Below are 16,828 nucleotides of genomic sequence, written 5' to 3'. Positions count from 1 at the left end.
CGCAAACTGTTCTCGCTTTCCAGTTGCTTTCGCCGTTGTTTAACAATGCTCCAGTACCAGTATCAGATAGTATGATGGTTCTAAGCGGGGCCATAGAGGGGCAGGAACCTTATGCAAGAACGTTAAATACAGTCGCCAAGTTGTGTCGGACCACCCGGCCTACATTGCTTGCATTGCAGAACTTCTGCGAAGGCTATGTTATAAACGGGGAGACACCTGAAAAGAAGGAAGTTCACTTGACCAAAACAACGAAAGTATCATCAAGAAAGCCAGGCTAGGCTGAGTGTTGCAGCATCCCCGAGTGCGTCACTCAAGAGATTCACCACGTAACTGCGTCTCTCCATGTCAAACAAAGCTTCGTCTGGAATTATTAGGCATAAGCTATAGCTGAGTTAAACCATGTTATTTTTTTATTCCTGCAAGCAGGTCAAACCAAGAGCCTATGGAATGCTGTGAAATTATTCGTTCACAAACAATATCATAGTAGCGTGCACTCGTCAGTACACCTGTCAAGAGCGCTCGGACACCGATTTGTCGCACAAAGAAAGGGGAAATTTTGATCATGTGCCCGCCTGTCGAGGCAATGATATGGTGACAGGAAGAAGGCACGTAGGCATGCACTTTGCCGTGACAACTACATTATACCGAATATAGAGTAAGTGAGCCAAGCGTTCACATCCTTTGCTCCTCTGAACATCGGTCCAGCGCTCTGGACAGGTGTGCTGGCGACTGTACGTACCCCAAGGAGCAACGCTGATGTATGAGACCAACCTGAGGAAGAAGAACGTATCCACAGCCTGGAATCCGAATGTTACGATCACGCCGTGCCAGTGTTCAAACATGTACATCGCGTTAAGCATTCTCGCTGAAAATAAAAGTGAGAGAAAGAAAAGCAGTACTGTGTCATTCGCGAAAAGAAAGGGCTGCAATATCTAGCACCAATAGTGAAACAACATGACGTAAAGCTTCGTCTGCCAGGAAAGAAGGCTACATTGCCTAGTTGTGACTTCGATGGGTTCAACAGTCGGGGTGTCTTTCTTTATGTGCATCTTTGGTTTGAGCAAAAATCTGAATAACATAGTGATGGTCCACACGATCATCATCATCATCATCATCAGTTAGGGTTAAAGAGCTGGATGTAGTGCAGGTAGGGCTGTCATGAACAAGAACAACCAATATTCGTCACAAAAAAAAAAAGAAACTGATGGCTGCTTTTAGAGAACGAAATCAGATTTTTTGTCACTGCGCTATACGGTTGAAGTCAGCAGCGGCGGCTCTGAGTAAAAATGGAGAATGCAAAAGTTTTTTTGTTTTTTTTTTTTGCAGTGATGCTTACAAGCGTTGTCTATTGCTTCCGCGTACGAGTGGCCGAGTATGACCCAAAATGTGCTTATAATGCGAAGTCCATGTACGAAACCATAGGCGTACGTCTCCGAGCTTTTGTTTTTGTTGGCCTTGAAAAGATACTTCGTGTTTTTGATCAGCGAGAACGCAGTCAAGAAGTTGAACAAGTAACCTGAAAACACACAAAAAAAGCAAGAAACACATTAAACATTGCTGGGGGAGGGAGCCAGGGGTGAGCGATTATACCTGTTGAATGCAGAAGTAAGCGCGAACAGTGTACTTTTAGTGCCCATTTGAATACAAATACCACTGCTGAAAATAATTCGACAGTGACACAAACAGTGATTAGAGTGAACAGAATGCGAATAAACATGTTTTGAAAATACTGCCTACTTGCATCGGCGTTCCTGCGCAGTGCGGACACAGCAGCGTACTGTGCTGCGTCGGAGAGAGGCATACTTATTTAGTGGTTCAGGAAAGCAACAGAGGCCTTATCAGAAATTCTTGCGAATTATTCGAAATCGTATTCGAGAGATATAAAAACATATTTGTTTGATAATACTTTGAAACTTCGATATTTATTCGCCTTGACGAAGGAACTGAATTGTATTCTACACAGCATTCGAAAATGTTTAATTATGGCACCCTTCAGAGTGGTTCTAAGTTTAATTTTTTGCTGAGCCTATCATTTTTACTCCGCTTATGTGCAACTAAATTTTGAAAAGATAAATGCTGAAAAATGTTGCGTCCAACCTACCATTACGTTTCCAGTTTTTCCACTTCATCGAGTAGTCAAATGCAGTGCTCAATATGACTGTTGCCAAGATTGTCCCCAACACAGCCCTGAATGGAATCAAAATAAATGCAAGCATGTTAAGAAGAAGGCTGCATATATTGTTTGCGTCCGCCAATATTGTGACATGAAGCAGTCAGTCGATGTGTTATTTCTTGCCCAGTAAATATGATATGCATATTAGGTGAGCTACGATCTGCAGGCCAGGCCAAATAATAAATATACCGATTGCTTTACTGTTGGTAATAGAGGAATATTACAACACTTGATATCATAACAGATATTCATTTTTTTTCACGTGCAACTACCGAATGGAATGGTTTGGATCCACACATCACTAACAGCACATCATTGCCGAAATTTGTAACCCTTCTAGAAGAACTACTACACAATACGTAAACCATTTCAACCAAATATAACAAGGCAATTACAATACTCTACATGAAAGCTAGTGTATTATTACATTATTTACCTTATTTAACTGCATTATTACCTAGCAGGTATACTGTGTATGACACTGTTTATCATCTGCTAACTGTGTTTTTTTCTATATTCGGGTATTTGCAACCTTTGTATCTCCATTATTGTAGTCATTGTTCAATTATATGCCCATCCTGTAAAACTCGCAGTGGGGATTAACAGTATCTGAAATAAATAAATAAATAAATAAATAAATAAATAAATAAATAAATAAATAAATAAATAAATAAATAAATAAATAAATAAATAAATAAATAAATAAATAAATAAATAAATAAATAAATAAATAAATAAATAAATAAATAAATAAAATCTAAATTTGAGGCAGTTAGCAAGAGAAGTAGACTCGTAACCATTGCGCCAGAGGTCTCTTGGTTAGCAAATAGAAGCTATTGAACTTGGACTTAAAATCTATATGACTGCAATAGTTTTGTATGTTTTGAAAGAAGAATCTAATTCCTTAGCCAACCGTAAGTATTCCGTACTTATGGTTATGAAAATTTGCCCCTCTAAGGCCTTGGTCATCATAAAATTCCTTTGTCAGGAGTTCGCAAGAGGAGCGCTTATTCTCTTAGTACTTCTTTATAAGGTACTTCGTTTTTAGAGTGCAGGAGGCTCTCCCTACAAACCGTTTATATTTTAGAGAAGAAGCGGTATCTTTTGCTTAACATAGAGCGGGGGTCTTTATCCCGAGACGCGGATCTGATAAGAAATACTAGATGATAGCTGCTACCTGCTTTCCCGCTCGCTTTGCCATCACTGCTTTGAGCCGAGGAGCACCATTTCATTTGCAACAAAGCTTCCCGAATGATGGCTTGCACATGTCCTCATAACCACCTTTCCAGCTTTCAATGTGGAAGACGCTCGCAATCACCCGATTAGGCTTTACCTCTGTTTATTCAGTATTTGCATGGGTAGCAGTGCCTCTTGTCACGTGTGCCTCAAGTGAGAAGGTGAAGGAAAGAAGTCAACAGTCGGCGAGGCCAAGGAAAGCATTGGGGATTGCACTTTGTCTTTTTTTTTAAATTTTACTTGATAATTACGTAAATTAGTAATGCAATGTGTTTAGGGGAAAGATAAATAAACACAAAGTAGAAAGAAACACAACGTGCCGATGGTGGGAACCGAACCCACGACCTCCGAATATCGCGTCCGGTGCTCTTCCAACTGAGCTACATCGGCCGCTGTCCCCCCTGCTACTTTCTTGGGTATTAATGTTGTAGAACGTGACGCTGGCGGCAACACAGGACGTTCCACGTCCACCGCTAGAGTTGAGGGTGGCGCTGGTGAACACTCTCAAGGTTCGTATACAGACAACATTACTACCACTACCCAAGAAAGTAGCAGGGAGGGGACAGCGGCCGATGTAGCTCAGTTGGAAGAGCACCGGACGCGATATTCGGAGGTCGTGGGTTCGGTTCCCACCATCGCCACGTTGTTTTTCTTTCTACTTTGTGTTTATTTATCTTTCCCCTAAACACATTACATTACTAATTTACGTAATTATGAAGTAAAAATTAAAAAAAAAGACAAAGTACAATCCGCAATGCTTTCCTTGGCCTCGCCGACTGTTGGCTTCTTTCCTTCATGTATTATAACGAGCACCCTCATTTCCCCTTCATTTATCTGCTTCAAGTGAGAAAAGGGTCACTTGCGAAGATGTATTCATGCCCACATTCCAAGTCAGCAGTTTTGCATTATTTAAGAAGTCACTAGGCGTTCGAAAATTATACTTGTTAAAAAGCCGACACGACTTCATTCTATGCTGAGGTTCTTAGCATACGGTCTTGTGTTATCCTCGTTTTTCTTGTGTGCTTCATTAACATTAAAAATTACCATATTCGCGATAGCTCTAAGTCAATTAAACAGATTGAGCCCTTCAAAACGTATATGCTTTTCTGTTGAAATAGTAATATTGTTGAGTATTTAAACTGACCTGGATATCAACGTTTCATTTGGAGGAGGTAATGGCTTTGTGAACAAGCCCACAAGAGAAAACTTTAGCTATTGCAAATGAATGTCTTGATGCACGAAGAGCTCTTTTTTTTTTCCAGCTATATCGGACTGTAGTGCGAGTTTGAAGCTTTTTTGTGAGAAGAACAGAAATCAATGCAGAAACACTTCAGTCTACATGCAGCACATATGGCACGGGTTTGCAACATATGTACTTACATTATGCACACCTGCGTGGTATTAACAGGTTCGGCTCCGCTGGTGACACAGTTTCTAACGACTATTTTGGACACTCCTCCCAGAACTGAAAGTTAGCAAAAAAAAAAAAAAAAGATACGTGACAAAAAGAAAGATCTTCACTTACTCCAGATATACAGTTACAAGCATTGCAATTAGAAGCATTCTCATTACAAGGAGTGCGTGCGTTTTATTAATTTGTGAACCTGATGGAGATGAATGCACAATAATTCGGCGACTCCAATCTGTCAATCGCATGCATACAAGGGGAAATAATCTAGAAATGAGAGGAGGGATGAGAGAACAAGATTTAAGTGGTTGCCCAACTGGTTTGAATATATATATATATATATATATATATATATATATATATATATATATATATATATATATATATATATATATATATATATACCTATGTGTGCGTGTGTGTGCGTGTGTGTGTGTGTGTGTGTGTGTGTTCGTGCGTGTGCGTGCGTGTGTGTGTGCGTGTTCGCAACGTTAATGAACGACACGGGGCGCTGTGAAGTCTGGATACACTGGGCAATATGGCGGAAATAATGAGGTCCGCGCGTAACTCGTCCCTAGTAAATTTATTGCCGTGCCTTACTTGTGACAAAATTTGTTGTGTTTTGTGGAGAGTAGTCGTGTTCATGACGGTTCACGCTTCATTCTGACATGCTCCAAGTGCACCACGTACTATCAGACTGACGTTCTGGCACCGGCGTTAATGGGAATCCCCAAGAAATCGCGATCTAAATGCAGAACGTGTTTACGAAATCTACAGCGAAGAAAAGCACCGTGTTACTGTGTCGCCGATGTCTCCGAGAAATAGAAGTATATTGGCACTGCACTTTGTATATATATTACCACAGGTAATATATTACCACAGGTAATATATTACCACAGGTACATATATATATTACCACCTGAACGATTTCGCCACTATTCAGCATGAATGGAAAGGCACTGCGCTCATTGTACGAACCTCCAGTCGTCGATCGTGTTGCCGCTGTTTGATAGTGGTCACCAGAAAAACCTTAGTTTTTTTGTTTTTTAGTCTACGGTATGTTTTGTTTCCGAAGATAACATGAAGCTATTCGTGGCGAGGAGTAATCACGGTGATTTTAATACAAATGTGGTTTTTGACGAGATTTGGCTTGCTCACGATAGTGCACTTACATTAATAGCACATTTCACTGAAATAGTGCAATAATTCTTTCGTGGCTGATGGTGTCGCCCTTATCGATGTCAATTTCAGCACGCAAGTGCCTTGCATTTGCGTGTTATGTTACTATGTCGACTCTGTGTGTCGTGCACGTATGCATTTGCTTTCCTCAAGAATGCGAGAGTAATAAGAGATGCCTTCGAAAAGCCTGCGTGCTTCATCGCCTCTTTCTCATGCGTATTTACATCTATGCTGTCGGATACCATAAACTCATTCCCTAGCTAGGCACTCGGGAAGTTTCGTTCTCACCAGAAGTCTGTGACAGAGAAGCTTGTTAGCATAAATACCGTATTTTTTTTTTATTCACACGCTGCTCGGCCCGTCTGGCTTGTTTCGACCTTTTGACGAAGTACATCCAACCCAGTTACAGAGTTAAAAAAGGTGCTATGAAAATGACAAAAATGGCAGACAGGAAAGGGAACCATAAGTCTGCTTTCCGCTGTCTTGCAGGGTTCGTCAGCCTCAGTTTTGTCTTGCTCCTTTGATGCTGGCACCTGCAAAGGGATCCAACAACTCAAGGGAAAGTGAAATTATTATGGCACCTTTGGCTCCCCTATACTGTGCACTCTACAACAGTTGTGGCAAGACACGTACACGCCCTGGATTTGTGTGTCTATATCATTTAGATGCCTAAATCGGTCCATAGACCATAAAATGTGTTACTCGTAATTTTTTCTCCAATTTCAGTTACTAACTCCTTTGTGAAGTTATTATATTTGTACTGAGTTTGCAGAGGATTTCTTCACCATAACTTTATGTTTACACAATTTCTATGAACCACAGTGCTTTTCATTTACTGCTAGTATTTTTCATTGTTCTGATTCTGTTTTTACCAAGGCACATGAAAAGGCCTGCCGTCCACATCAACCTACTTCGCTGTAGCTTCCAAGGCTAATGAGTTTCTGCAGGAAGCTGCGAGAGGACCGCCGGATGCATGTGTGTGGAACATGCGGTGCTGAGGGCGACAGGAAAACAGTCGAGTCTATGACACTGAACATTCTCTTGAGCGGCTCAGATATCAAAAGGCCCGCTTCTATTTGGAGTCGACGTTTCGGCAGGAGCCCTGCCTTTCGCAAGACTGAGGGTAAATGGTTCTTGCTGTCTTCTTATAGTGTTAGCGACTCAACAGGTGATACAAACACGGACGACATAATATGGGCCCATACAGGCGATCCAGCTGCGCACACTGGATCGCCTGTATGTGCCCATATTATGTCGTCCGTGTTTATATCACCTGGTGAGTTGCCAACACTATAAGAAGACAGCAAAAACAACATTTACCCTCAGTCTTGAGAAAGGCAGGGCTCCTGCCGAAACGTCGACTCTAAATAAAACTGGAACCAGTATGAAGCTTTTTCTTTATATATATATATATATATATATATATATATATATATATATATATATATATATATATATATATATATATATATATATATATATATATATATATATATATATATATATATATATACAAGCGAAAAATTGCTTCATACTTTTTCCAAGTTTATTTGTAGTCGACGTTTCGGCAGGAGCCCTGCCTTTCTCAAGACTGAGGGTACATGATTCTTGTTCGTCTTCTTATAGCGTTGGCAAGAGATGATACAAACAGAATATGGGCACATACAGGTGAATCAGCTGGACACGCACAACACATACATACACACACCGGTACGGAGAGCAGGCTAGGCCCAAAGGGTCATCAACCCAAGGCACCGGCCGCCAGGAGTCATCTGTATACAATACAATACACAATACAGGCAACCGCCGAACAACCTTGAAAAAAAAAAAAAAACAGGTGGGGGAATGTGTTTGCTGCAGGTGGTGAGAAAATTATTTTTCTTGTTCTCACTAAAAGATGGGAGCGCCCAGCGTGATGAAAAAACCAGGTGGACATTGCTGGTTAGAAGAATGTCCACCTGGTTTTTTCATCACGCTGGGCGCTCCCATCTTTTAGTGAGAACAAGAAAAATAATTTTCTCACCACCTGCAGCAAACACGTTCCCCCACCTGTTTTTTTTTTTTTTTTCAAGGTTGTTCCGCGGTTGCCTGTTTTGTGTATTGTATTGTATACAGATGACTCCTGGCGGCCGGTGCCTTGGGTTGATGACCCTTTGGGCCTAGCCTGCTCTCCGCACCTGTGTGTGTATGTATGTGTTGTGCGTGTCCAGCTGATTCATCTGTATGTGCCCATATTCTGTTTGCATCACCTCTTGCCAACGCTATAAGAAAACGAACAAGAATCATGTACCCTCTGTCTTGAGAAAGGCAGGGCTCCTGCCGAAACGTCGACTACAAATAAACTTGGAAACAGTATGAAGCAATTTTTCACTTGTATGTAACCTCTAGCAACCAAGTCCGTCTATTTACTTATGCTATATATATACATATATATATATATATATATATATATATATATATATATATATATATATATATATATATATATATATATATATATATATATATATATAGATATAAAGAAAAAGCTCCGCACACATCACGCGAGCCGACTTCAACGTCCTCTTTTTTCAGGCGCCACCTAACAACATCAGGAACACCAGGTGGCACTATATACTATATATATACATAAAGAAACAAGTCAGCAGTCGGCAGGCCATAGAAAGCGTAGGGGACTTTTTTTAAAATCATTACTTTGTTATAGAACTAAAGGAGCACTGCAATCAGCTTTGGGTGAAAGATGAAGGTAATGTAGAAGGGAAAGCAACGCGCCGATGATGAGGACCGATCCTACGACCTTCGAATATCGCGTCCAGTGCTCTTCCCAACTGGGCTACATCGACGGCTGTCCAATTTTCTACTTGTTTGTGTTTTAATGTTGCCGGTTACCGGACCTTGAGAGTGTTCACCAGCGCCACTCTCTTCCATAGTGACTGATGTGGAACGTCGTGTTATCGCGAGAGTCACCTGGAAAGTGGTTCAGTCCTAGTTTGAGCCAATGCATAGCAAATTGTCAATCGTTTAGTTCTATTAGGATATATTGAAACCACGCATATTTTTAATTCCAGAGATTTGGTTGGCACGTTAACCACATTACCTGCGCTAGCATTATCTACCGCTGACATGAGTACAACGTTCGATGCATACAATACACTGAGCTCATAAGGTGAGAAATGGGGCGGATTCGCATGCTTAGCATCTTGTGAAAAGTAACCTCTTGTTTGCTTGGGGATAAATGCGCTTGTCCATGCTCATTTATTGTGTATTGTTGTACCACTGGCAACACTGTACAATAAGGGATACGGTGGCAGAGAGGCATGTCTCTTCAGGGAGGTTCTACTCACGTGTGTCCACAATCTTTTGTAGATCTCCTTCCGTGCAGTCGCTTATGAAACACACACCGAGACGCAGGCCAGGAACCTTTTCTCCTGTCAAGTACGCTGAGAAGTTTCTAGCCTGAGTGGAAAAATCGAGCAGAGACGTTTAGGACCACCGAAACATATGAAGTCGAAAGATGGCTCACACGACGTGCTGCCGCGATATCATCTCTCAAGACTCCTCTTGTGCATGGTGCGCCCCCCCCCCCCCCCCCCCCCCCCCCGGGACCGGTAGCGCAATGCGCGATTAGCGATTAGGCCCCGGACCGCGGTCACCAAGTGCCAGGAAAAAAATTAATTCCATTATCAACTCTCCAATTGTTCACAATGAATGTTTGTTTTGATGCTGAACGAGTACCACGGGAGCCGTTGAAGGAGAGATAATCGAATTTCTTTGAGAAAAAAATAATAAACAGAGTTACAACCAATCCTTTTAAACACATTTCAAGTGATGCTGTAGCATCTTGTTGGTATTTTGAATAAACCGAAAACACTTTAAAAATGCCGTGTGACGTCTCGAAGAATGCCCTTAGACTTACGAAAGGCAATCCACGTGCTTTGAAAAGCCGATGACCGTTATTAAGGTTGTTTTTTTTTTGTGTGTTTGGTTGTTGAATTCAATAATGCTATGAAACTTGAGCTTCATTTATTTTTTTTGTTTACTTTCTTACTGACAACACTGAGGCTGTTCGAACTGTACAAGTGCAGAATTTTCACCAAGTGATATTTCTTGATGTTTGCTTGTCCTCAAAGATTTTTCTAGGTGAGCTTGGGATATTGCGAAATAATTGTTTTAATATTGGTGGATTTTTTTAGCAACATTTATGGCATATCGTTCTCTATTGCCGCAAAGTGAAATCACTGAAGGTGATAGAACCTCACCCGTTTGTGACCCATTTGAAACATCGGCTGCATTTCCTCCATTTCCCTTGGGTTTCCTCCCGATTGGAAATAAAAGTTGCAGTACTGGGCCCGCACTCGCTCTGCTCCGTCGTCGCCTCGAACCACCGTCTCGACGCACTCGTCGTAAGCACCGGCTTCGACGGTGTTCGCTTGGAACAGGCCGGTCGGGAACTTTGCCGTTGCATCGATCACTGCAAGCGAGGAGACCCAGGCAGTATCTCTCTCAGGCCGACAACACATCTTACTCTCTCAGTGAATGGTCGTACATCCTTTCGAGGTGGCTACATTGCTCAGAGCGCCTGATTAATGGGATATCTGGTTGTTCATATCGATGAAGCTGCATGGCAGACGTGGACATCGATATGCGAGGATAAAATATAGCGCTGACTTGCGACTAAAGTTTACTTTCATAACAAAAGATAGAACAACCGCCACCATAGCTGACTTGGTTGTGCACAGTACGTCAGATATAGGAGTCGTGGAAGAAATTCATATATATATATATATATATATATATATATATATATATATATATATATATATATATATATATATATATATATATATATATACAAATTTTGCATTCACGCTATTTCTCACAAGCCAAGAATAAAAAATAGTTAACTAATCGTTACTGATTATTCCACTGTAGTGAACGAGAAAAATTATGAAGGTTAGCATAGGCGACTCTCAACATCTCTTAATTTGTTTCACTGTGCTAGGGCAAACCACATTTTTTTTTAAATTTGGCCCAAGTCAGCTGGGCACCCTACACACGCACGCACGCACGCACGCACACACACACACACACACACACACACACACACACACACACACACACACACACACACACACACACACACACACACACACACACACACACACACACACACACACACACACACACACACACACACACACACACACACACACACACACACACACACACACACACACACACACACACACACACACACGCACGCACGCACGCACGCACGCACGCACGCACGCACGCACGCACGCACGCACGCACACACACACACACACACACACACACACACACACACACACACACACACACACACACACACACACACACACACACACACACACACACACACACACACACACACACACACACACACACACACACACACACACACACACACACACACACACACACACACACACACACACACACACACACACACACTCTATATATATTGCTATCCTTGGTATGCTGAATCACCGTGCACGTGACAATATATATATATATATATATATATATATATATATATATATATATATATATATATATATATATATATATATATGTTGCAGTGTGGCTGCTGGTTTGTTTTTTGTTTATAATGAGCCGTCTGGTTAAAAGTTTCAGAGGGCTCGGTTTTGGCACTGTCGCATACGTCGCATAATATGGTTCCCGCTCCATATTCCGCCCTCCCAATTCGATCACATGTCGCGTGAGACTCGAGACTCGCCCTAATATTTGACGTTCTAATCTGGCTCCTATGGACAGCGGTGCCGCTGGTGAACATCTTCAGAGTTTGGTTAAACCTAAAAGAAGCTCCTAACCAGGCAGAGCGGACAACCGCCTCAGTATAGCTCACTTGGTCTAGCATCGTCGCGGAATTCAAAGGTCGCGGGTTCGGAGCTCACCAGGGTTGCGTGCTTTGTTTTCCTTCTCTTAAATAATAAATATTCAACCATAAATTTATTACACTGTTGATCTCCCATTGTGAACATCAAAAATACAAAGGGGACATTATCAATGATTTCCTAGGTTTCGGTCGGCATCATTGATATGTACTATCTGAAACAAACGTCTATGGACAATGCAGACTGCAGTTCGTGCTAGAGAAATAAAATGGTAATTTGTATCGACCTTCTAGTCCAAAATATCCAGACGTGTGGCCCAGAGACTTTAGTCCCTGATAGTTCTTTGTAACGAGTCCCTCATTCACCTTCCCCGGCCTGCGCATGAACTAATAATTTTTTTCGACCGCAGAGAAGGTAGCCAAGCTGCCCGAGTTGATGCATCCATTCTTCAGTTGCATACATGTATTTATGAATAAGTTTTGAAACACGTATGCCCAGTGCGCTGAAAGGGCGGCGTACTGATTTCAATTGAGAAGTGACAGAATGTGCATTATATAGACCTGAAGATGTCTAACCAGTAGGCTGAAGCAACGCAAGCAAATATGAGGGGACAGGAAAACCTATCGGAGCATCGTCATGATTTCGCAGTTGAGAAGGGAAAGTAAAGTAGCCCAGGACACCTAAATATCTCCCGATCAAAATATTCAAGCAGTGCGTTTCTGTCCTCTTGCGTTCTCCAGGCATTTAGAGGTGCGATTCGATTTCCAGTCTAGTTAGAAGAACGCATTTCAAACAGGTCGACCATATTGATACAAAGTCGAACAACCCTGCAACAGCAAATGCATCAATATGCAACCTAAGTTTCAACACTTTTTTTTCTGCTTCATTGCATGTGTGGCATATCTGTATTTGAAATGAAAACAGCGTAGTGACTCAGTAATTTCGTGATGTTTGAAAGCAAAAAAAAAAAATATTTCTCAGTGACTTCCATCCTGCTAATTAATCAACGAGTAGGGTTAAAGCCCATTCCAAAGAAACAGTGCCAAACATTGCTCCAACTACCGCACGATCGCGCTTATTTCGCATGTTAGCAAAGTGATGTTGAAAATCCTCCAATGTAGGCTGCAGCAGTATGTGGATTGGGAGCATCCGGACGTGCAAGCTGGGTTTTGCAAGGGCAGAGGAATTAGAGACCAGATTGCCAACCTTCGCTGGATCATGGAAAAAGCAAGAGAGTTCCCGAAACTCATCTATCATCTACTTTATTGATTATGCGAAAGCGTTTCAATGCGTGGATCACAGCAGATTGTGTCAAGCTCTCCAAGAAATGGGAGTTCCAATTCACCTCATCTGTCTCCTCAGGAATCTGTATGAAGGGCAAGAAGCCTCAGTCAGAACTGGGCATGGTCTTACTGATTGGTTTCCGATTGAGAAAGGAGTGAGACAAGGCTGCATACTGTCGCCCTGCCTATTTAACCTATATGCAGAGTGCATCATGAGGAAGGCTGGTCTGGACGAGTCTTCAGCTGGAGTGAAGATTGCTGGAAAACGTATCAACAACCGTAGATATCCGGATGATACCACTTTATTGGCAGAAAGTGAAGTAGAACTCAAGATACTTCTGATGCGCGTACAAGAAGAGAGTGAGAAGTTTGAGCTTAAACTGAACATTAAAAAGACAAAGATCATGGCGTCTTGCCCTGTCAAGTCCTAGAGCATCAAGGGACAAAAAGTGGAAGCTGTGAGAGATTTTCTTTTCTTGGGCTCCAAGATTACACTGGAAGAAGACTGCAGCCATGAAATTAGGAGACGCCTGCTTCTGGGAAAGAGAGCCATGGCTGGCCTTGACCGCCTAGTAAAGAGCAGAGACATTAGACTGCCAACCAAGATCCGTATAACTCGTGCTATAATCTTTCCAGTTGTGATGTATGGATGCGAGAGTTGGACTGTGAAGAAGGCTGACCGCCGAAGAATTAACGCGTTTGAATTGTGGGGCTGGCGGAGACTCTTGAGAGTTCCTTGGACTGCCAGAAGATCAAATCAGTTGATATTGTCGGCCATAAACCCTGACTGCTCATTGGAGGGTCAAATTCTAATGTTAAAGCTTAAGTACTTTGGTCATCTGATGAGAAGAGAGGAGTCGCTGGAGAAAGATTTGATTTTGGGAAAGGTTGACGGTCACCGGAGAAGGGGTAGGCAGCGAACACGGTGGTTAGATGGCATCCTCGAGGCGCTGCAGATGAAGTTATGTGATGTTAGGAAGATGGTGGGAGACCAGAAAGTGTGGCGTGATATGGTCCATAGGGTCACGAAGAGTGGAACACGACTGAACGACTGAACTGAACTGAGGGTTAAAGCCGCATTTCAGAATGGCAGGAGTGAGGTTGGGCGCGTTTCGAGGGAGTAACCAAAAATGTAAGCTGATTTAGGCACATACTTTCAGAGAGAGAGAGAGAACAACTTTTATTTAAAATGCCTGCAGAATCGGTTAGGCTCCCTCCAAGCAGGGAGGACAAGCTTTTACCATGACGCGGCCACTACGTCAGTCTCGTGCGTTGTGCTCCTTGAGGTCTTGTTACGTCCCTCGCTACTTCCGCGGGTTCGAGAGGGCCGCCGCCCCCTTCGTGGGGGTGCTGCCCCCCCTCTCCTCGGTTTCGCTCGGTCGCTGCCTCTCTAGAGCTGCCGAGACCTGCTGGACGGCCTTGAGTTGTGTCTCTTGATCACAGCTACTCGTTGCAGACTCTAGCTGCGGCGGGATCGTCGTCTTCTCGCTGGCTTCGCGCGGATTTACGCTACAGTCTCAAAGGATGTGAGCCGCGCTGGCTCTCTCCTTCGCGCACAGTCTACACATGTCGCTCGCGTGCACACTCGGACACATGTGCTTAGCTAGCACCGGGGTGAGCAGGGACCCCGTCTGTAACTGTCTGTATAACACTGCCTCCTTCCGGGTAAGCGCCGGGTGAGGTGGCGGCATAGTTTGTCTGTTTAGTCTGTACCATTTCACTATTTCGTTGAAGGTGGTCATCTTGTCCTTGGCACTGCGTCGCGACCAAGACTCCGAGTCGGCCGTGCTTGCAGCCGCGCGGTTGGTTAGTCCTCGCGCGGCCGTGTTGGCCGTCTCGTTGTGGTTCACGTTTCCGCGTTCCGACACGTCACTGCCCATGTGGGCCGGAAACCACTTGATCACCACAGGACTTTTGTGTCCGATGTCTTCGGCCTTGCGCAGTATGCGCGCGGCCTCACTACATACCCTACCCTTGGCGTAGTTCTTCACTGCCGTTCTAGAGTCACACAACACTGTAGTGCATCCGGGGTCGGAAACGGCCAAGGCGATGGCCACCTCCTCCGCCCGGTGCGCTTCTCGAGTCCGGACGCTCACCGCGGTCTTCGTTGCTTTCACATACTTTCAGCTTGAGCCTTTTTAAGCACCTGTTAGCCTTTGTGACACAGTAGTTAACACAATGAATCATGTATTTGAGGAAAGAAAGCAGGCCTTTTCTCGTTTGCCTGATAAATTGGTATAGTAAGAATGCAACTGACATTAGGTAAATGCGAAAAATGCATCATTTCGGCTTTCAAACAAGGTTTTCCGCTTCAATTATTGCAACCTATAAGCGCTAAAAGAAGAAAAAAAAAACCTGGCACAATAGTTGATGTACTGGGTCTTAGGAGGCCATCAATGTCTCAAGGAACACGCCATGAACTGTGTCTTACGTGATCGATAAACGTCATGGTAAAACTATGCTTGATGTTACTAGGAAAACACATTGCTTAACGCTTTTTGTGATGCAGGAATCCGTAGTTTGGTTTACGTTTGGTATCAATTCCTGTGTAAAACGTGCGAACTACTACAATACCTAACACAAAAATAATACGTAAGCAAGCAGTTCGTTGAATTTCTATCCTTCGCATATTTTAGCAGAAGCTAGGTATGCATAAACGTCAAACTCTACGATTCAGAGAGAAGAAATGTTAAAGCTCTCATAGTATTCGATAGTAATTCAGGCGACGAAAATATTAGGTCCAAATTGCGAAGTTCTGCAGTTGCGTTTTCTAATTGAAAACCAATGTCTTGTGGAACTCTTTCGATGCAGTGCATAATGGTATCACCTTCAATATATATCTCGATGAGTTTAGGATTGCAGAACAACTCCGTACATATTTTAGAGAACTGAATATATTATAATGGGTTTTCTAGCCATGGCAACGAAACACACATTCTTTAAATAACCAGAGCATTTGTCATTTCACCCGTTCAACAGAAGACTCACGCAAATAAGAAGGCAATCAGACCAACGTTCTATAGTTACTACTATCTAGCCGGTTTTCGATTATAAGCCGTACAAAAGGGATGTTTGCTTACCCCGCAAAGCCCATGGTTCCACATTTTCCAGTGCTCTCATAAACTTCAGAATCCCGATGCTGCACTGGCTGGATATGTCTGACTGCAGGAGCTTGCGAGCGATTCCACTTCCGCCGCCGGACATCGTCTTAGCGATGAATGCTCTTAAAGTGTCCAAAGGACTGGGCTTCGCTGTGGTTGTTGTGCTGGTAGTCGTGTCGGGGGTACTGTCGTAGAGAGATGACTTGGTGCACTTTGTGAAACGGCAGAAGCTCGCGTAGTTGAGGAAGACTGTGCCGTGCACTCGCATGTTCTTGGAAGATTTGCAGCCACGTAAAGATATACGGGGAAAAAAATCCACCTAGTTTTCAGACGCATTTTGAACACCTTTTCTCAAACACTGCCTCACTTCGACTGTTGCAGCGGGCTGTGCCAGATAGCGATATTACTGCACATCAGTAGCTCGTCCGAGAGATTATTCTAGACTTTCTTTCCCCGCACTCTCACTCCCTTGTTTAGGTCAGCTGCTCTCTTCTGTCCAGCGCTACTGGAGCAAGGCAACACTGCCGCAGTCAATTGATTGTAAATATATT

At 43.0% G+C, this 16,828-nt stretch overlaps 1 protein-coding gene across 1 annotated transcript in view; it reads right to left on the bottom strand.

The window, feature by feature from the left end:
• The window catches only part of LOC146207709 (nose resistant to fluoxetine protein 6-like), a 41,225-nt gene extending 24,680 nt beyond the window's left edge, over positions 1-16,545 (bottom strand). The window contains exons 1-7 of the mRNA XM_084577342.1: positions 16,257-16,545; positions 10,256-10,467; positions 9,341-9,452; positions 4,790-4,874; positions 2,102-2,187; positions 1,337-1,516; positions 772-865 (exon numbers count right to left, since the gene is read on the bottom strand). Of these exons, the coding sequence (XP_084433468.1) occupies positions 772-865; positions 1,337-1,516; positions 2,102-2,187; positions 4,790-4,874; positions 9,341-9,452; positions 10,256-10,467; positions 16,257-16,545 (1,058 nt within the window). The remainder of the gene's footprint in view (positions 1-771; positions 866-1,336; positions 1,517-2,101; positions 2,188-4,789; positions 4,875-9,340; positions 9,453-10,255; positions 10,468-16,256) is intronic.
• Positions 16,546-16,828: the final 283 nt, after the last annotated feature.

The sequence above is a fragment of the Amblyomma maculatum genome, chromosome 1 (genome assembly GCF_055883805.1).
Source record: "Amblyomma maculatum isolate TAMU_Amacu chromosome 1, ASM5588380v1, whole genome shotgun sequence".
Classification (NCBI taxonomy): Eukaryota; Metazoa; Arthropoda; class Arachnida; order Ixodida; family Ixodidae; genus Amblyomma; species Amblyomma maculatum.
This window is presented reverse-complemented; position numbering and strand designations above follow the sequence as displayed.